The sequence below is a fragment of the Chiroxiphia lanceolata genome, chromosome 14, assembly GCF_009829145.1.
Source record: "Chiroxiphia lanceolata isolate bChiLan1 chromosome 14, bChiLan1.pri, whole genome shotgun sequence".
Taxonomy (NCBI): Eukaryota; Metazoa; Chordata; class Aves; order Passeriformes; family Pipridae; genus Chiroxiphia; species Chiroxiphia lanceolata.
In genome coordinates, this window is record NC_045650.1 from 1,517,158 (window position 1) to 1,538,847 (window position 21,690).

The 21,690-nt window shown below is 38.5% G+C and overlaps 1 protein-coding gene across 4 annotated transcripts in view; it reads right to left on the reverse strand.

Moving 5' to 3' along the window:
* The window catches only part of ATRX (ATRX chromatin remodeler), a 79,969-nt gene that overhangs the window by 37,022 nt on the left and 21,257 nt on the right, over positions 1 to 21,690 (reverse strand). For 3 of the 4 annotated variants that reach the window (XM_032702253.1, XM_032702254.1, XM_032702255.1), the window contains 7 exons: positions 18,487 to 18,596; positions 16,302 to 16,369; positions 12,512 to 15,414; positions 8,816 to 8,894; positions 2,767 to 2,897; positions 2,036 to 2,248; positions 372 to 465 (listed from right to left, as the gene is read on the reverse strand). In XM_032702253.1, the coding sequence (XP_032558144.1) occupies positions 372 to 465; positions 2,036 to 2,248; positions 2,767 to 2,897; positions 8,816 to 8,894; positions 12,512 to 15,414; positions 16,302 to 16,369; positions 18,487 to 18,596 (3,598 nt within the window). The remainder of the gene's footprint in view (positions 1 to 371; positions 466 to 2,035; positions 2,249 to 2,766; positions 2,898 to 8,815; positions 8,895 to 12,511; positions 15,415 to 16,301; positions 16,370 to 18,486; positions 18,597 to 21,690) is intronic. The other variant, XM_032702256.1, reaches the window with a different exon arrangement.

The window sequence follows — 21,690 nt, forward strand, 5'->3', positions numbered from 1 at the left end:
TCCCCCTCAACTCACAGCAATGGTCTATCCCAGAAAACCCCACAGAATCTCAGAATTGTTAAGCGTTAGTTTTTTACTGCAATCCACCATCCCTTAGTTGACAGTGATGTATTCGGCATAAAAATGTTCATTTTTTCTTAATCTTTTTTTTTATACTGGCTCATCAAGTTGTTGTGTACTCCCTCCTGCAGTACCAATTCACAACTCCCACGTTTGCCACGAAATTAATTAGCAGATACCCAATGACAAACAAGTCTCATCAAGGGTTTTAAGAACCAATCCAAAGTCTTTAACTTTTACCACGTCCCTGCCTAAACTGCAGTCTTAAAAACCAAAACCCAAACTCAGGATAAGCAGAGTTTTATTTATACCTTGTCCTTGGACGTTGGTCATCTTCAGACTCACTGACTTCTTCGCTCACTGCAGACTCGTGGAACTCGGAGTCATTGGAATCGTCGCTGCTCACTTGAAAAATAAAACACGATTTCACGTGGAGTATCACTGCAAAGTCAGCAACTTCTAATGGTTCAACAAATTGTTCAAGACCAACAAGCACAGTCAAGGTTCATTTCAGACAATATCAGACCCACTAAGCACAGTAATAAAGAAGTAAGAGGAATGTAAGGGGTACAGAGTAGAAAAGCTTAATACTGAAGCACTAGCTGAGTCCTGGGAGATGGATTATGCCAACAAGACTTGAGGTCTTTATGCATGAATATATCTACATACAGTTTACAGATAAATGACAAAGTATTATATCAGAAGGTCAAGACTGTGGGCAAGGAGGAGAGACCACAGTGGGAAAAGTAGAACTGCAGAAAACAGAAGATGATTCTTAGTTAAACAGAAGCTTTTGTTTCAAATGTTTTAGATGTCACTTTATAATCATACTTCATGAAAACAACCCTTATTTACTAACAACATATGCAAGGGCATTGCTGCATTTGTGGCCTGATGTTTCTTCAGGTAATGCAAGTTCAAAACCCACTCAAAGAGCAACTAAAAATACACCTAAACTAGCACTATTAGGCAATACTCTCATAACTAGTTTTAGGAGCTATCACTGGCATTGAAAAAGGTAATTAAGACACCAGAATGCCATTTAGCATCTTTAATTTCAGTTTGACCTTGAACAGTGGAAAGTTTAACTTGGTTAAACTTTAACAAGGCTTAAAACCTGGGGTTTACATACTTGAGGAAATGTAACATTAATAACATAGGGATAAAAGGAGAAGGTGAAATACAGTGTACTGTTCTACTTAAAGGTAGTGAACTTAAAAGGCTGACACTAAAGTACCCTGAGAATCAGCCTGGTTGCATCTTATTTGCACACTGCCACTGTAATTTACAGTTACTTCTCCTGAAAGAAATGTTGTCAGTAATTCCATAAGGGAGGAAAAGCACAAGTATACAATCAGATAAAAATGACAGGAAAATGCTAAACAAATCACAACTGTTATTGTGTGGAAGCCCACAAAAGCTGGCTGGCATTAGTGCAACACCGAGGACAGGAAGGTCCAGGGCACTTTTCCTGGCCGTGGGACACTGTCAACACCTGACAGACTCTTTGTTCCTGCCTGCAGAAAAGCAAACCAAAGCCCCAGGCAAGGCTCATCTCACAGTGCCATCTGGTGCTCAGCTACAGCCTGCAACACTGCAATTCCAGCATGGAGAGGTTCCTCGTGCTCCAGGGCCTACCAACAGTCCAAGGGGAAGAGAGGAAGTACAGAAATAACAGGACTGATTTTCCCAGTCTGGACATCTGGGCTTGCCTCTGCTCTTTCAGATGAGTATTCTAAGACTCCACAAGATTAATCCAGTTCAGAGGTCAGAGGAAGGGGAAAGAGCTGCACTTGTATTCAACATTTCAAATAAAACAATTTATTAATCAAAGATATCAGAATCCTAGATTTCATACACAAGGAAGTTTACACAGATCTTAAAATCACAGTTTGAGGTCTCCGTTCTGAAAAGCCTTGGACTTATTTTATAGAAGCAAATATTTTTTATGACGAAAAAGGTCTGGATTATGTACCTTTCCTTCTATTTCTACGCTTCCCCCCTTCTTTTTTGTCTTTTCGTTTCACCACCTTTTTGTCTTCACCAGATTCCCCATCGCTCATGGTGAGCTTGTGCCTCAGCAGCCTGTGTCTGTATCTGGGCTTCTTGGATGATTCTTCTTCCTCTGAATCCGATTCAGAATTACTTTCTTCCTTTACAGACTTATTTTCTTCCTTTTCATTCTCTCCTGTCAGATATAAGAGTCAGTACCACATACACACCGGTCATCTTTTTTTCCCGACCTAAATTTGGCAAGAATTGAAATCTGAATTAACTCCAGCTAAATTTTGTGGTTTTCCAGGGCATTACAAGCAACAACATACCAGTTTCCCCAAATGTTAAGTATTTTATGCTGCCTGAATGTTTAAAAAGCCTGTTTCAATGACTCTGTTAGCCAAATCTCGCCTGTGCACTTGCAGAACTTATTGTTCTGTATAGATTACTCCTCTCAAAGCCCTCAGATTTCTAAACTGATTACAAAAGCCAGACTAGTAGTAACAAAATAAACGTATGAAAGACTGAAAGAGATGATAATCCTCATGACCACATACAATGGCCTCTCTTTGGCAACTACCCATCAACACCAATGACATTTTTTGGCTGAAAACTGAAGAAACTTAAGCAATTATAATTTTCCCAAGTGACCTCTGAAATCATGACAGGCGCCACAGCACCACTTTTTCCCAGATGCTTTTGGGTGCTTACCATCATCTCCCGTGTTCTCAGGCTGCTTTGCAGGTTTCTTTTTTCCTTCCTCCGGCTCTTCATCTGAAGATGAATCCTCATCAGAGGAAAGATTGGCTTTGATTTCTTCTAAAAGCATTTTCTTGGCAATTCTTTGAAGTAAAACAGAAAACACTATTTATTCCATTGTTCAAATAAATCTATGAACGACAAGTGTAACCCTACACCATTCAGAACTTCAAAAAAAGGGCTGAAAGCTGAACAAAAAAAAAGACATGATGAAAAGTCATTGTGGCAAGACAGGATATATCAGCAAAAATCTCATGTTAAATGTAAAGTGTTGACTTGCTTTTAGAAAGCAGATTCGTGTAATGCTTCTTAAGAGAGAAGTTTCCTGCTTTACAGGAAGACTGGAGAGAAATATAAAATGTATGAACGTAAAGATTTCATTTTATTCAGTCTATTTGGATAACTAACTACAAGCACTTGCCTTACAGCAACTGTAGCAAAAACCCTTTTGTGTATACACATACACATCCCCCCAAAAGTTTCACCAACATCACAGGACCTGAATTTCACAGAAAAATTATGATTTCCTGCTCCACAAACTGTCCACTCAGCTTCCCATTGCAGCACAAGAAAGTCTCCAGCTAATGTACAAGTGACTATGGAAAAATTCTTTCTTTACATTGCTCTTGCAACATAATCTTGTCTGAATCTAAGGCAGAATATAAAACGATATGTCAAAAACACAGGGAAATAGTGGAGTTATCTGAGAATTTGTACTTCTAAGGGAAAAAATAATCCTAAAAGAACAAAACCAGGTCTTCCTATATAAACATCAGAAATACTATAGGTTTCATTCTAGGGTCATCACTTTTAAATGAAATACTTCTTTTTCTAGGTCAAACCTCGTCTGTCTTGCCTTTTGGCAGAATTAATGTATACTCTAAGTACACAGTTCAGAACAGGAAAGATTTTATACCAGTCAAAACAACAGTTCAAAACCCATGGAACTGAACCACAAACTGAGCTTTATTTGGAAACGGCAAAGGAACGGGGATCTCTCGAGTAAAGCTCCTTATACAACAGAAATTAAGTTGTTACTTTTACAGAGCACTATAAAATAGTTTTTAACAATGAGTATTTAATTTTCCAGCACGTAACGTTTCCCTAAAGCAAAAGAACCTTTCAAAGAGAATTTTCCCAAGGTATCTTTCCTGACACTCCAAGCTGTATTTTCTGAGGTTTGAGTGGTTCCAAAAAGATTCTCACACTAATGCATATTCAGTAATTATTAAAAGATGGAAGCAAAATAGTTTAATAAACATTTAAGATTGTTCAGTGAGCCAGACAATCCACCAGCATCCAAAACACACCCTCCTCCTCTTTTGAGAGATGGCTTGTGATGAAAAAGTTGATTAAAACTTCACCATGCAGAACCCTTGGTGAGCTTTAATTCCATATATATCAACAGATCACAGTGTGAACTCAACAAAAACTTACGAAAGTCCATAGATAAGTAACATCCTCTTCCAAATGCTTTTTGCATTAGGTCCTTCCAGAGGATTTGGAAAAGGGACTTAGAGCTTGGTTAGTTTGGGTTGTTTCTTTTTTTAAAACCCACCACATCATATGTAACAGCAACAGAAATAAACAGCTCCTTATATAACAAATTCAGCCTATATTTCTTCCATCTCTTAATGCTCAGAACTTTTCCTTCACAATGAAATGGCTTAGAATATCACCAAAGTTTTGGAAAAGGGAAAAAAAAATGAGAAACACTAAAAAGAACTGAAAAAAACTAAAATTGAATCCTGAAAGTCCTGCCTAGTAACACTGCCTCTGACTGGTCTCACGTGAATTAGCAAAGTTAACACAACTTGTATGTGGTTGGTAATACTTACCTCTACACAAATCACCTTTAAAAGGCTGACTTTAGGTCTTAAGAAAACAAGACACACACTTTTATCTGTTCTTTCATGAAGTGGTTTTTAAAGGGGAAAAAGAAAACCCAAAGCAAATGTATCTAACACCTAAAAATACCATGCATAAAATCTACTATCCATGAACAGAAGATGTTGTGATTTTCCCATTAATCACCATAACCACCAACCAGATTGGGTAAACTTATTAGTTTCTAATTATATACAATAATATTGATTAAGAAGTTATTTTTGCCATAGAAAATTAGTCCTATTTTTTATCTAGGATAAAGACTCAACCACTTGGAATCAAATTGAGATGAGACTGTTTGTTAGTGAGAAAAGCTACATTCTCTTCAATGCATTTACTGTCGGGCTAAAAACATAAGATATTATTAAGATGTTCAAAATTTAAAAGATACCTGGTTTTAATTAACTAGGTATCTGATAGGAATTATAAGTGTAAGCAATATCAGACCCAACGAGATTAAGCCCTGTAAATGTATCCGACAAAGGACTGATGTAACGAATGGCTCATATGAACTGGAATACCTTGAGTACTGGACTCTTGAAACTGGTTTTAAATTAAATTACAATGTATGCTGACCAGGATAATACATCTTATTTCTTTTTTAAGATAAAACCCATCTAAAGCAATCAGGTTTCTAAGCTAAGGAACTTCATATGCTAGTTTAATATTTTAATATTTGCATTAACAGCAGCAAGAAAAACAAGCTATGGTAGTGTGAAACTCTCTTGCTCACACTCTTCCAGAGAAACCCACACAAATCGAAAGGGACCATAATATTTACTTGGGTTAAGGACATAAAAGATTCTTGGCCAACCAGATGTAACAGCTGAACACTATCAATAAATTTATTAAGAGGCAAAGAGCCATATGAGCTCCGGCACAGGACTTCAGGTAGTAAAAACCAAAATACACTTAAAAAATCCCTGCATTTTGTTTATTATCTCTGTGACCTCGAGCACGTGGTGTTGCCCCACTCCATGTTACCTAAACTGTGAGGTTTGGATGAAGGGCACTTCCCCAAGGTATTTATACAGTGCCTCACAGAACAGGGCTGCAATCTCAACCAAGATGCATAAAAACAACTCAAGAATAAAATGATAGTATATATGCACAGTTTTATATAAATTGGGATTTAAATATATTTCCCCTTTGTTGGTGTGTAAGAACATCACCAACAAAATACATTTCTAAGGAATTAACTGATTACTACGTATTTTTAAGTTATGCCAAAAGAAAAGAGTTTTCCCAAGAGACAGGTAAACTGGAAATTACTCAGGGGTCGCTTAGTTACACTGTAGGACTACTTTAAATTATACTTCAGACATTGCAGCAAAACTGGAATAGCAGGTGCAGCCTCTCATGATGTGGAGTTAAGTCCATGTGGTAATTTGCACCATTCTTGCTCATGAATTTTAGAGTGCCAATACAATGGACTCATTTAGAGTTAGTTAAAATCTTGGTGAGACAATGCTACCACTGTGAAAAGCATTTTCTTTAAAAAGCCATGATTTTAAATTTTAGTCCATTATCATGATGTATTATTACCAATTAGATCATATCAACTCACAGGCAGAGTTCATAAATACCTATGAATTATATGTAGAAATAATGCCCAAAACAAGCCCTTGGGCAGGGGAGGAGGTTTGTGTATGGCTAATAAAAGCCACCACAATTCCAGCTACAGCACTACTGAATTAAATGGGCCTTTGGGGTATTACTAGAAAATTCAGAACCCTTTAAAATAGATTTTTAGAGATTAATACTTGGATGAAATGTCATACATGTCTAAAAAATGAGTGAAAACTGCCAAACATCTTGTTCTAAATACTGTGCTGTCTTTGTTGGAAGAGGCTGATTTTCAAGCTGTCAAGAGTTGTATTAAATTAAATGCTTGGACAAGAAAAATGTTTTACAAAAATTTATTGTAACCATCAAATACTTAAAGGCATTCTGCATTAAATACACTAATTACTTCTTAATAAACAGAACTACTGCAAACATATCAAACAGTACCATTTAAAAGATCAGAAGGACCAATAATAGTTACACAACAGAAGATGAAAGCATACAGCACTATATGGCATAGTATGACCCACTTGGATATTGCATTTTGGCAAAAATGATTTCAAGACTATTAATATTCATGTCATGCACATCCCCAGGTATGCAAATAACAGAACATCTAAACTAGAGACTTGCAAACAGGAGAGTTCCCACACTACAAACACCCAGCAGGTACTAGGTACCCTCTTTGGCCTGGAAGAAAATAGGCAACTTCTCTGAATCAGTAGGTAAACTACTTAAACACTTTGTGTTGAGTAAACAGAAGAACAAGTTTTTAACTTCTTGAAATTTGTTCCATCTTTTTACATTTTATATCTCTGATTCTAGTGCCAAGTACAACACATGATTAATGTAAAATCAGACTGCAGTTACCAGTTAACATGTCTGAAGGTTGACAACACTGTTTATTGACAAAATACCTCCCCATCTCATGAATATATATTCAAAATATCCCCTAAAGAAAATCTTAACAAAGAGGCAGCTTAAAAACAAAGTACAGAAAGTGATTTTTAAAGCCCAAATTTATATTACTGAGTTGTTAGCAATTAATTCTTTTCCCAATATAGCTCTTAAACTAATAATTAAGATCTGTCAAAAACATTTGTATGAGAAATACTGAACTTCTGACAAAAGTGTCTCAGTTTAATTATGAACCAGAAACTCACCAAAAAAAAAAAAGAAAAAAGAAAAAAAGTGAAGAAAATAATCAAAACAGGACTGAAATTAAAGTATAGTTTAAAAAAAATCTTGATATTACCAAAGTTTAAATGTTCTGCTTATGACCCTGTGCTGTCAAGTCCCTAAAAAGTGTCTTTCTTTAAAAGTTGAATTACTTGATTAAATTTCATGACTGAAAACAAGCAAGAACTAATTCAGCAGCAGCATTTTGATGCCAAACTGAGGTCCGTAAAGGATATAAAACAGTGTTTTTAAAATTTACTTTAGCCACATATCAAAACATACTCTGTGAAACAAAGATTCCATATTCTAAACTATTAAGGCTCAGAAGCAGAAAAAGACTCCATCAGCAACTGTGCAAAGCTGGTCCCACACATGCTATATGGCCAAAAATTAAAATCAGTTTCTGAAATACTATATAAAACTTTGCTGAACAACTCTTCAGTCTAACTACAATAACTTCCAAAAAGAACCTGTGGCTCGGAACTGAGCAATGCTTCATGTTGTGCATTTACTCATGAGGAAACAAAGCTTTTACATTTCTAGCCAGGCTAATTTTGATAGCTACAATGATTCTGGTAAAATATGACATGTCTTAACTAACTGTATCTTACAGATACTTTTATTGAATTTGAAAGTGAAGCAATACATATAAGCCACAATTCTAAAAATATCTATGCAAAGACTTAAAATATATGTGTATAGTTAGTCTCTTTGATACCAGTGGAGTCTATGCACAGTGCTTGTAGAATCAGGGCCTTAATTGTCACATTAGTCACTTCAGGTGCTCTTTAGTGGATTAGAACTCAGTTGAATTAACTGAGTTAATTCATTACTGACAATTAATATTATCTGAAAATATCTAATACTGTTTTCCCCACATTTGTGTTTTCTCTTTATTGGGAAAAGGCATTTCAATTAAAAAAGCATATTAAGTAACAGTAATAACCAAATTAATTCTAAAAATATTGCAGCACTGCATATTGCACAGATGCAAACTGTCACCTTCTATTCAAAGAACTAGCTGAAATTCACATTTATCAGAAGTAGCTTTTTACCTGCCTGAAAGAAACACTTGTCACAAAGCCCACACTTCCAACAGGAACACAGCCCGGCCAGTGCTGCGGAGCATTTATAACACACCCTACGCCAGGTGTGTTAACTAAGGCTCCTAAAGACTTGCTTTGCATTTCTGGGCTTTGGCCTCTGTTTTCTGGCCCCGTGTTCAGGCTTGCGGGAGGCCCGTGAGCGAGTCTGTACCAGGCAGGCAGCCGTGGCTTTTACAACCTGCTTGCTCTTCCGTTGCGCCGCTTTGCGCCCACGCCTAGGGTGTGTTATAATCGAGTTTAAGTCCTTACGGAGGGTATCATACCTATTCTCAGGGTCGTCATCATCATCATCTTCCTCCTCCTCCATTGGAACAGTCCTTGATAGAGCCTCTCCCTCATCTCCTGAAAAACAACCGAACAGGAAACACTCAACACAAGGAAACTCAGCAATGAACAACAACACATGACAGCACGATAAACACTAGAGCGCGTGAACTACATCTCCACCAACAATCCCCAGTAAAAATAGCTTGGTAATACCACTTTTCTATCAGTTACCTACCCTGACATATAAAAATAAGTATTTTTATTAATAAAGTATCTAGTTTTTCAAGCAGCACTTTTATCCACATTATGCTTGCTACTACACATAGCTTGCAATTCTTGCCTTGTTACACACTGTGAATTGGGTTTTTTACACCAAAACCTGAATACTCCTCCCAGGAGCCAGAAATTAAGTTTCCCGAGAAGTTATTGGCTCTATCAGAATCTCCACTAGTGAGTTTGGGTAAATTGAATGGTACGAATCCATTACAGAATTGCTTGCCAAGCCTATGAGCTGCTCCGCTGCCATGAGGAAGCACTGCAGAACACTAATCCTTATCTACATTTGCTTTCAGAGTACATGTGTGTGTGTAAAGAGTTATGTTTTGAGAATTCCACGTGCTATCCTAACTGTAAATATCCAAATTCAGCTGCACTACATGGCACTGTCTCATATGGAAAGGACACGAAAACCAACAGTGTGGGACACGGAACAAAGAACAGCACAGGATGGCACCCGCCTTAGAGCTCCTCTGCACTCTCCTGGCTGGACACAGAGGAATTCAAATTATTTCTAGCACACACTCAGGCCTCTACCCTTGCTTTTCTCTTCTTCTTCTGACTTGTATACAAGTCAGACAAATCTGCTAGGTAGTAAAATTAAGCTAAGGAAAAGAAACCTCACAATCCTAACTAGCTGAGATCCCTCCATTTATAACCTCTACTGCTTATTTGCCACCTGTGTGGACTGGACTAAAACCAGGCTGTGAGAAGCTACTCCAAGTTGTTTTAAGGTACACCTGTCCTGGAAACAGCATTACCCAGATGTCATCTGACAGGACTGTCTAAGAGGTGATGCCAGGACGTACCTCACTTAGGTAAAAGCATCCTGGTGAAAAAAACAGATTCTAAGTCTCATTCGATGATCGATCTATGCAGCTTGTTCAGAAACAGAAGAGATTCCTTCATTAATTCACTTATTAAGCCAACACACATCTCCTCTTAAAATAATCTAATATAGGCAGGATTTCATAGAATCAAACTCAGGTTGGAAAAGACCTCTGGACACGACTTACTCCAACTCCCTCCTAAAAGCAAAGCTAACTCCCAAATAAGATCAGTTTTTTCAGGGCCTTGGGCAATCAAGTTTTGAGCATTTCCAAGGACAGGGATTCCAAAATTGGACAACTGTCAAGCTTTGATCATGGTCAGTGTATAAAATACTTTTGCTAGTACCTACATCAGTTTTCTTTGCTAAATCCTGTACCCACTGCCTCATCCTCTCACCACATGTCCAGCTCAGCCTTCCCTAAAACTGCCCATTAGGTGATTTGCAGGTAGCAATTTAGACTTCCCATTTTTAGCATTCTCTCTCCAGTCTAAACCAACCCATTTCTCTCTGTCTAACTCTACTGCCAATCATCCCACATCACCATCTCATTTTTCCAATTTGTACACTGTTACCCTTCTCTCCAATAATTATCCAACCCTTCCACTTGTAGCTTGCAAGTTAAACAATTGCTTCCACTGCCTCAGAGACCTTCTGATATACTACAACCAACCTTTTCCCCCTGGGCCATTTCAATACCAAGTCTGTGAACATTAACTGTACACAAGCAATCCCATTTTTAAGGTATTTTTCTTCGATGGTTCAGTGATGCTGAGAACTCTCAGAGTACCATCAATTGTCTGTCTCTGGGAGAGTTTCAACAGCCATGGCAGTTACTACACACAAAAAGCCAGTTCATTACTATGTAAACTATTAATTATTTGCAATCTCCCCCAGCAGTGGCATCACTGGGGAAAACATTGATAAGGCAGCACTCAAGGTAAAGCCCTAAAAGTCCCAGTACTATGTGCAGAGACACAACTAAACTCACTTCATTGGAAGGCCCTGAAAAACAAACATTACAGGACCGCGTAAAACACAGAACAAGAAACTTATTTTCCAATTGCTACTCAAGGATAATGCAAAACACTATTAACCAAAGTTTGCTTGGGCTCTAAAGCAGCACAGCACTCAGAAAAGTAGCCTTTACATCTGCAAAGATGAACAACTATCTCCTGAAACTGAACTGCAGGAAAACTTTGGGAAGAAGTGGGTCACCATCAAGCTGGTAGGAGAAAGGAGGAACATTAATGTCCAATTCAAAATCCAATGGTTTCAGGGTTTTTTTACGGTTGAGGCTTTTTGTTTAAGATGTTACAAATAACAATCACTTCATTTTGCACCTAGTATCTGCCTACAAGTATTTTCTTGAAAAGTCAAAATATAGCTGTATCCCTTCTGCTGTCTTACCACAGAATCATGGAATCCCAGAATGGTTTGGGTTGGAAGGGACCTTTAAGCTCAGGGACACCTTCCATTATCCCAGGTTGCTCCAAGTCCCATCCAACCTGGCCTTGGACACTTCCAGGGATGGGGCAGCCACAGCTTCTCTGGGCAACCTGTGCCAGGGCCTCACCAACCTCATACGAAAGAATTTCTTCCCAATATCTGTTCTAAACCTACCCTCAGTTTGAAGCCATTCCCCCTTGTATCTTCATAAAATATTGTAGTTTTATTCACTTTCAGTTTAGCTGCAGCTTTGCAAACAACTGTATTTGAGCCAACAGTTAAAGTCACGTAAAGAAAGTTCTGTGAAACATAATTAGAAGAAAAAGAAACTGAACAGGTTACCTGTCATGCTAATTAAAACAGGAAATATTTTTCCTAGTTGAAAATTCATTTATTAAAAACACGTCTACTGTCTGTGTAATGTGAAAACTGCTTTCTTAAGTTCTTTAAAACTACGTATTGGAACACAGCAGTTCTGAATTTTCTAAATTTACCAAATCTTCAGGACACTGACAAAGTAATTTTGCCTTGGTAAGGAAAATAACTATTACTCTTAGAACTACTATGAAAACAATAAGCAATGACAGATTTCTGTAAGTGACACCAGCTCTTCTAAGGCTACATGGCTCTTGTGAGGCACAAAAATCATCTCCTTGATTTTTAAATGTGTCCTGCAATGCCAAAGGTCTTCAGAGTCATCTCCAGTGCATAACCAGGAGGTGACAAACGTGAGTTCCCTGGGTTATCTACTCCTTTAATCCAGCTTCTGCTAAAGCAGTCCCTGGCAGGCAAAGCGAGGACTGGGCTTTGGAAAGCCGAGCTCCAAAGCAATACCTACTGCAACTACAGACTGCAGCTTCTCAAGCCTCTCCATTTACAGCGACATCCTCAAGGGTCAAGCTGCACAAACTGAAGTAATGTAATTTTAGAATCACAAGATAGTTTGGGTTGAAAAGGCACTTCAAAACAGGTGCTTCCAAACCAGTATCAGAAAACCTAACTGCCTGCAAATATTTAAATGTGTAATTACCAACTGACGAATATTTTTCACTTCTAGATTATTAAATGTTACCCAAACGTTACAGAATTCCTCTATTAATATATTAATAATAGGTGTACATGAACACCTTTTGCACACCTGATGACTGACAGAATCCTGCACCAGCAGACAGCATCAAGCTCTCAGTCACTGGCCTGATCTTCTGCTCGTCGCTGCTTCCATCACCGCTGGAATTCTGCTCATCATTTTCTTCCTTATCAGATGAGGAAGAGGAAGTGACAACCACCTTCTTTTTTGACACTTTCTTTTTTAAGCTACTCCTTTTACTTTCTTTCATCGACCCTCTTTTAGTCTTTTTCTTACTGTCTTCATAAGACTCCTCATCAGAAGAAGATGAATCATTCTGTTCTTTTTTGGAAATTTTCTTTTTGTGACTTGTTTTTTTCTTTTCTTTAGTTTCAGTTCGTTTTTTACGCTGCATGGCATCATCAGAAGAACTCTCCTCTTTTTGGGGAGATTTCTCAGTATCAGAGGATAAATCAATGTGTACTCTTTTAGGTACTCTCTCTCTCAAATTTCTCTTTTCCGTAAATACAGGTTCCTTTTTAATTTTGTCGTTTTCAGAAGAATTGCAACTTCCTTTCTCTGGAGAGGACTTCTCACCATCAGATGAGGAATCATCTTCCTCTTTCTTGAAACTTTTCTTTTTCAATTTTTCAGATTTCTTCACTTTGTTTTCTGATCCTTTCTTGTTCTTGAGTCTGTCCTTTGAAGACTCAAACTTGTGCTCTTTCTTTGCAGATTTCTCAGTACTCTCTGAAGAAGAATCTTCTTGTGCCTTTTTCTTTTTCAAATCCTTGTTTTTGTTACCTTCAGGAGAACTTTCCTCTTTCTCCAGTGAAGACTTCTCAGCATCAGAATACTCATCATGTTTTCCCTTTGTGGATTTTTCTTTTGAGTCCCTGTTTATCTTCTCCTTAGCAGACGACCTCTTACCCACTTTTTTATCTTTAGAAGAATGGTTCAATTCCTTCTCTGGGGAAGACTTTTCAACATCATCATCATCTTCAGAAGATTTACCTTTCTTTTTCTTCCGATTTACCTTTCTTTTACTGCTGACTTTCTTCCTCTGCTCTTCTTCAGAGGAATCATAACTATCCTCTTTTCGTGAATATTTTTTCTTAGGCTTTTTGGCAGCCTCAATTTTACTTAACATTTTTATCTCTTTTTCTAACTCAGAATCATAGTTTGAAGAATCTGAATAGTTTTGTCTCTTCTTTTTAGCAGCAGCGGCGTTTTTAGCTGATTTGCCTCTTTTAGCATCTAAATCTGAACCAGAACTGGAACTTTTTCTTTTTCGTTTTCCATTTTCATCCTTTACTGGCTGATTCTTCTGAAAATCTGAAGTCTTCTGATCATTTGCTGGTGCTTCACTATTGCTGTCAATGTCTGAGGAACTGCGACTCATCATTCCTGCCTCTTTAAGAACAGCTGGCATCTCATCAGAATCCGAGCTCTGATCCAAAACATATGGCTTCTTGGATTCGGAAAGGTTATCAGGGTTGGGGCCATCAGCAGCACTGTCAGAAGGATTTCTCTTGTCATTTTTCCTCCGTGGCTGTTTGGCTGGTTTTCCCTTGTGCTTCTCACTGCCCATGTCGTTGCTGTCCTCCTCCGAGTTGGATGTCAGAGGGCTCATGTCCGTGGGGCGCCTCAGGGGGGTGGTTTTCACGCGCGGCGACCTGCGGAGATCGGACTCCTCGACGAGCACGGCCTCGTTCTCCGTGGAGGGTTCACTGCCAGCGTTGTGATTTTGTTTCACAGGGTCACAGTTTTCTGCTCTAGGCTTTGCATCAACACTTTTATTTTCCTTTTCTAAACTGTTGTCTCGATCTTCGGCTTTAACTGTAACCTCTGAGAGGGAAACAGGAGTCAATTTTACAACCAATTCTTTTGTTCCTTTAGCCGATGATTTTAACTTGGTACTACCTTTGGCATCTTTCACAGGAGCGTTCGATTTTGTATTTGAATTTAGAGTCTCATGATCTGCTCCTGTATTTCCACTCTCCTGCTCATCTGATGGCATCTGAATCTCCATAGCAGATTCTAGAGTCTCAAAAATGTCTTCAGGAACAGATGAGGGAATGGACACTATATCCATGTCCAAAGCCTCTGTACTGTTCGGTTCATACTGAGGTTCTTCATTTCTGCCAGACTTTTTCTCTTCCCCAGAAGTAGGTTTGTTATCAGTCTGTTCCACTGCTGGAACACTTTGATCCATGGGCTCACTGTCAGGCTGTTCTGATACAACCTTTTTCGGTGTCTGTACAGTGTCATCCTCTTCTAATGCCACATGTTCCTTTCCTTCATCTTTTTTCACCTCATTTTTTTCAGATCTAACCTCAGTTTTTTTCTCTTTGGTATTTTTATCTTTAATTTTAACATTCAATGCTTGAATCTCCAGGTTCAGACCTTCTTCTAGTGCCAGATGAGCTTTTTTCATGTCACTCAGCACAGATTTAAAAGCCTTCAGCTGACACAGTTGCACAGTTGGGCTTATTTCTACATTTTCTGCAGCGTTTTTCAAAAAGCTTACAAAGCTAGAATTGAGATTTGCTGTAGTTTCAACCAGCTTTTTTGTTTTCTTAAGCAAGTCTTTTGGCACCATTAGTGCTTTATAAGAATATGTTAGTGAACCTGAATATGAATTATCTAGTTTTTTTTCTTCACCATTACAGTTTGCACTATTTCTCTTTGGAGAAAACTTGACTGTATGGTCATATATTTTACTTTTTTCACTTTCAACTTTGATCTTTTTTTTGTTTTGTTGAAGTAACTGTTCTAAATTTTCAAAGACACTGTCACATGCAGTGACCAAGTCCAATAAAGGCTCTGGATGGCAAATATAGCAGTGCCACTGGTTATTTTCATCCAGGATAGTCGAGAGCTCCTTTCGACCCAGGTTGCGCAAAATGCACTTTTTACAGAAGGCGTTATGGCAAAAGTCACAGCAAATCAAATTTCCACCTTCAGCACACCACCTGAAATGAGACACGAGGAATGGAAGAGGTTTGTCTCCAGACCAACACAGCGGTAAACTCTTAAGCTGACATATTTAAAAATTCAGGTGATAAACAGATATCCGTTAATGGAAACCATTTTTAAAAGCACTCAGATGAGAACTGGAAAATCAAAAAATTCATGTATTAGATTAAAAGTTCACAAGGCTGAAGTGGTCAGTAATTTTCAAACACAATTTCAGCACTGATTTTAAAGAAAAGAAAAAACTAATTAAATTTTATTTTCCCTGTTTCTTCTGAAAATTTGGAGAGGGGAGGGAGTGGAGTGATTTATTTTACATCAGAAGTAATTGGTTTGAGTCTTTCTAGCCTTAACTGATATATTACTACTGCAGGCACATATGACCTGAAAAGTGGTGGACAAGAAAGCTCATAAGCATCACAGACTGCACAATTTTTACAGAATTACGCATTTAGATATTTGACCTAAAGACAGAGAAATACTTTAGTATTTCAAAAGTGGGAAATGCATCTGTAGAAATAAGTTTCTGTGGCTCACAAGGTTTAGAATGTCAGATTCCATCCCCACCTTTAAAGAGTTTGTAAGGTTAATGGGCATTATGGGTCAATACCCAATTAATGGGCATGTTATTTAGTTAGAAATGTGATGCCTAAAAGTGTTCGCTATTGGATTAATTTATAAAATGTTTTCCTATTAATTACTAAAATAACAATCAAATAGATAGGAAAATGCTGGGGCTGAGTATTTCTTGGTGAGAAATAATTGCTGATTAAGCTCTTAAGCTCTTCTGTACTGGTCTTATTTCTTGCAATAATAAGATGAGTGACAAATAAAGATCCCCAGGCCAGAAGGGCTGTGGGTGTGTTTGCAGTTCCTGGCCCCTCACCTGCACTGTTCGTCCATCCCGTCGGAATCCCGGCTGATGTCATCGCTCATGTAATACTTGTAGCAAGTCTGGAAAGAGACAGGACAAGGAATTCTTTATTAAATCCCAACAAGGCTTCAGAGATTCATTTGCTTTCCGAAGCTTGCCAGTAAAAGCAGCAGCTGCAAGGTCTTCAGCATTCTAAGCCTTTTACATTTGTGTTAATCTAAAGAAAAAAAAAATCTACCACGGACACAATAGGTCCCAAAACGTGACTTCTTATTTAGATGGCTCAAGGTTTATTTGAAAATTAAATAGGCTTGTGTTTGACTGCTGTGTAACTGTGTATTTAGAATATCAGCTGAATATTTCTCTTCAAATCTCTAAGTTTTTTCCCATCCATTTCCTAGGTAAATCAATACCACATCCTCCCCAGCACAATTAATCCTACCTAAATTACAGTTTTCAGCTGTATGCTCCTTATGGCATCTGATGCCATAAAGCTTTACATAAAAAGGTCTTCAGCAATTATCCTGATGTTAACACCCAAGTATTCAATTTCCAGGTACAAACTAAGTATCTTTATTGAAAATTTGGTAATGGTAAGAAAAAAAACGCAGCTAGAAGTAGCAATAGTTTCAGTTTCTGAACTCTTTACACCAAATTTGGAAGGTGTGATGTTATTTTTTTCCCAGTGGTTAGTGAAAAAGGTTCTCCCAGACTTGCAGTTCTACTTTGAACAGGCATTAATACAAACTATTAGCTACATTCTGTCCTTTTACCCAGCAGATCAGTGAATTCAGAATCCAGAAGAGGATTCAGCACATGAATTTAACATGATGATGCCCCTTTACATGGAACAGATTTATATACCTGTTCAACTAAACTATCCAAACAATCAAAACCAACAAAAAACCCCAGTAATGTCTGATATTTAGACATTTGATGGAACATTCATAGTTGAAGGAAAAAAGTTTCTCAGGTCTGAGACTGTTGACCTAAGCAGGAGAAAAATAAGGGCAGAACTAGGCACAGAAAGCAACGGAAGACCTGGAGTATGGAGATCAGGGACTTCCACTCCTCGCTCCCACATTAACTTAAGGCCATGTTCCACTAAGTAGATACAGAAAATTTAAAGGAAAAAGTCCTGGATGCAATTCATGTAGCAGAGCCCCCAGTCAAGAGCTGCTGTTGAACCCAACACGCTAAAGAAGTTAAAAAAATGACCCAGGTCTCTTGTGCATGGCAGGAACACAGACAGCTTCAGCCACCTGCTGAGGATTTTCAAGCCTAGAACAAGAGCTGGGACTCCAGTGGAGATGGAAGACAGTCATCGTGTGAGCTGATTATTGTAAAGCATATTTGATAAAAGAAACAAGTCAGAATACACGAAGAGGCAGAACATCAGACTACATGGGCATGCCTGTGACAGTCTGTCAATTGAACATGGAACATCAGTCAGGAACCGGGGAGAAGGAGGAGGGAAAGGAACAGGAATGCTACATGTGCATTGTAACAGAGCTGTATCTCTCTGTCTTTGGCAACACCTTTACAAATACAACATCTATAGGCTGTAGAGACATGCAAGAGATATCTCTGTATCTCTGAAAATTAACAGAGGTCTTCACAGCAGGGGCAGGGATGTTTCCTTCCTGCCCTGTTGCCCCCCTCTTTCCATTGCAGGCAACTCAGGGCCTCTCTGAAGCCACCAGGAAAGCAGGCAGCTGAAGACCCAGATCTGGGTTTAAGTTAGGTTTAGATCATTATTTCAAAGCTGCCATAAATTAAAACAGTCCACGAGCTGCAGAAACCGAGATGGCTCTGAAGCTACTTTTCTGCTCCTTATTCCAATCTTGTTTTACACAGAACACTTTACCAGGAGATCCAGACTTGAATCTGCTCTCACAATACATTATGAGTAGGCAGAAACTTCAGACAGATCATTTAACATTAAAAATTCACTACTATTACAGCCTTAAAGCTATAAAACTAAATTCCAAATAAACCACAATGAGTTAAACTGAGGTATAAGAAAACAGGAATATAAATTTGTAAGTATATTTGCTTTCCCCCCCCCGGCTTTTACTTTCCTTAATTGTAACAGCTAATGACTTAAAAAAAAGAACTCCTCCCACAAAAATCCCATCCAAATCAACTAATATGACATTTCAAACAAAAACAAACAGTAGAACTATTTACCACATACCTTACAAATAAGAACTTTCAGTGTAGGATGTCTGTAGATTGAATCCTTTTGAAAATGGTTCACCTGTTGCCCACAAGCTGTACAGCTTACAATTCCATGTAGTCCTTCCTCTATAGAGAGGATTATAAACCACACATTAATTGTTTTCTTTTTTCTTTTTTAAGAAATCTATATATACCTATTTAATTTTCTTACAATATTTCGGCCTGTCAGGTTTTAAGCCTTTATTTCTTTACCGCCCAGCACTAGAGATCTTTCTGTAACCACTTGTCATTTAAAGACTGAAAGAATTTCCCTCTAATTTCTATGCTCCACTTGGGGTGAAGATACAATTCTTTTCCTTTGAGAGATTCAGTTTGGGCTAATTGGTCACCTCATGAGAACACACCTAAATAAAACTCTTCCAGAGCAGCCCTGATATTCTGGACAATGTTCCCAATTTAATCTTTGTTTAACAAATGCATGTTTATATTATATTTTCTTTCACACACAGTTTAGTTTCTCAAAGAAGAATACAGAAAACTATAACAGAAGATGCACAAAATCCTTTTAATAGTGCCTGAAAAATCTTTTCTCACCTTTTGTTCCCTTCTTGATGGTGGTTTTTGCTGTTTGGGTTTTTCTGAAACTACAATTTTGCTATAATACACATGTACTCCCCATCTTGCTGATTGCTCTCAGTTTGTGGACCACCCTGCTGCTGTACCTATATTTGGTCAAGAAAACATTTCTTTACTGCCAACCCCCCAAATTCACTTTGGAAGGGGTGAACGTGGGCTTGGCAGGTTCACTCCATGCCAGGCTGTTAAACCAACTAGTTAACACTGTGAGATCTTTCTGGTTTTAGCAGCAGAAAAAGGAAAATCATTTGTGAAAGCTCATACACTTTCAAAATCCTAATCTGGGATCAAGCAGATAGAGGTTTGATATGGGACCACTCAACTGTGACTTGTCCTTCACTGCCATGTTCAGTAAGTGGAACAAGGAAATTAACTCAAATGGTTTCACTCAATGGTTACAATCTGAGTACAGACACCGTATTTTTTTCTAGTTTTCAAATAATCACTGCCACAGAAGCACCAACACCACAGTGTTAAGGAACTGAATGAACATTCTCAAGACACAATGCAAGCTACCAGCAACCTGCTGCTGAAGCACCATCTCAGATGGCTGAGGGGCCAGTGAGAACAGCTGATACACCCTCACAACTCAGGGAAATTCTGAATATATGCTCTTTCCAACCTCCAGGCATGCATGACTGCATGTCTGCAGAGCCTGGGCACTCACAAAGCCCTCTCACCACCTCAAAACCAGCTCAAACACTGGTTTCAGGCACTGCTGGTGACCTTGAATTAAAGGTATCCATCGTATCGCACTCCCGGGAAAGCAATCCCCTGTTCTGCAGTATGGAACCCAACCCAGGTCTGTCACACGCCACAGCCAGCTCAGGGACAACAGGCCATTCCCTGCCAAATCCTGAGCCACTTCCCTCTTTTCTACAGCTACGGGAAGCACTGTGGCTTCCTTCCTAAAATCTGCAAGTTGGCACCAGAAAGAGAGAATTTATGAGGCAAACCTTTGTAAGCCATGTTACTGCTACAAATGATGATGACCTACAGAAATTCAACAACTACTAATTCATTAATACTGAGAAAATACTTACTTAAAAACATTCCTACCAGAGTTTATTAGCAAAAATACAACCATAACCATTCTGCAGACAAAACACTTGAAAACAATGACACAATGTCTCTCAAGAGTCTCAGATGAGAGCACCTGGTTGCTAGAAAGGCAAGACTTCTATTACTACCACTATTTCTAATATAAACAGGGCGTATAATTCCTAATAAAAGTGCAAAGATGCACTCCACAATGAACAAGACGGACTGGCATTTTTTATTTTCTTGTTATTATTTACCTGCACTGTGCAGACAATTCAGGATCTCAGGGACTACAACTTTACCTGCTCTGTACGTGCTCAGGGCATCAAGAGACAGCTCAGTGCCACTTCATGCAAAAAGCTGATGAAGTTTGACAAAAACAAACTGGTTTGATATATTCCCTAATCCTGCTCTTGAGGTTGACTGGAGTCACATCCCTCACCTGGCTACCTTTCCTGGTCTGGAAATAGGGTCAACACAAGGAGCAGGCAGTACCTGTTCCATTTCCCTGGAAGCTGACTGGAGTTTAACACACCTCCTGGAGAGCTCTAAAACCAAACACTATCAGCAGAGACGTTAACAGAGCTGAGTTCGCCCTGGACAAAGGTAAGGCTTAAACTCTTCATGTCCCTTCCAAAACTATTACCCCATGTCAGGCACAGTACATGAGTAACCAGTCCAGATACTCAAAGGAAAGCCTGTCAATTCCCTGGGGACAGAGAAAAAAAGCTGGAAGGGCAGGTCATACAAACTGTCCTGGGGATGCAGACACAGGCCACAAAGCTCAAGCAGAAGAGTCCTATCTTCTCAACACTGCACCCTTGAAGAGTTCTGTTGGACCATTTGCAAATGTTTTAAGCACAAATGGGAAAAGCATTCCTAAATGCTGCACAGGACATCTTGCATGAATAAACAGAACCAACTTCCAAAGATTAAGAAAGGGATTATTCAGAGAAAACATCAACGCTCAAAATGTGATTAACATCATGCATGAGCCCATGTGTATGCACAAGCACATTTCCACACAGTCACATTCTACTCCCCTTCCACCACAAATGGAGAAATAGCACTTAATAAATTACAGTAAGACTCTAAAAAAGAGCAAGTATCTCAAATGATATAATGGGAAGAATGAAGAGTGTGTACAAGATCTGTTTGTATGAATATCCTAGGTACTGCTGTTGGTATGTGAATTAAGATACTGCCAGTAGTGTTAATAAAAATATCTGCCTTCTTATTGGCTACTTTATAAATAATCCTCCCTCTCCTTTAATTTTTGGAATGAAACACGAGAAATTAATTTCTATTACTGCTATAATCTACCTAACTTCTCAATTTTAGCAGTAGCTATGGAAAAGCAGCTGACACAGCAGTTTTTCAAAGATAATCCTTAGAAGGGCCCACTGGTAGGGAATTTCCCACAATTTAAAAACAAAACAGAAGTCTTTGAATTGTTTGAGGGTTTTGGATTTTTCTCAGTTCACTGATGGATAATCTGCCTATACATGTCCCACATGGTTGCTTTCTTGGTAAGTGAACATTC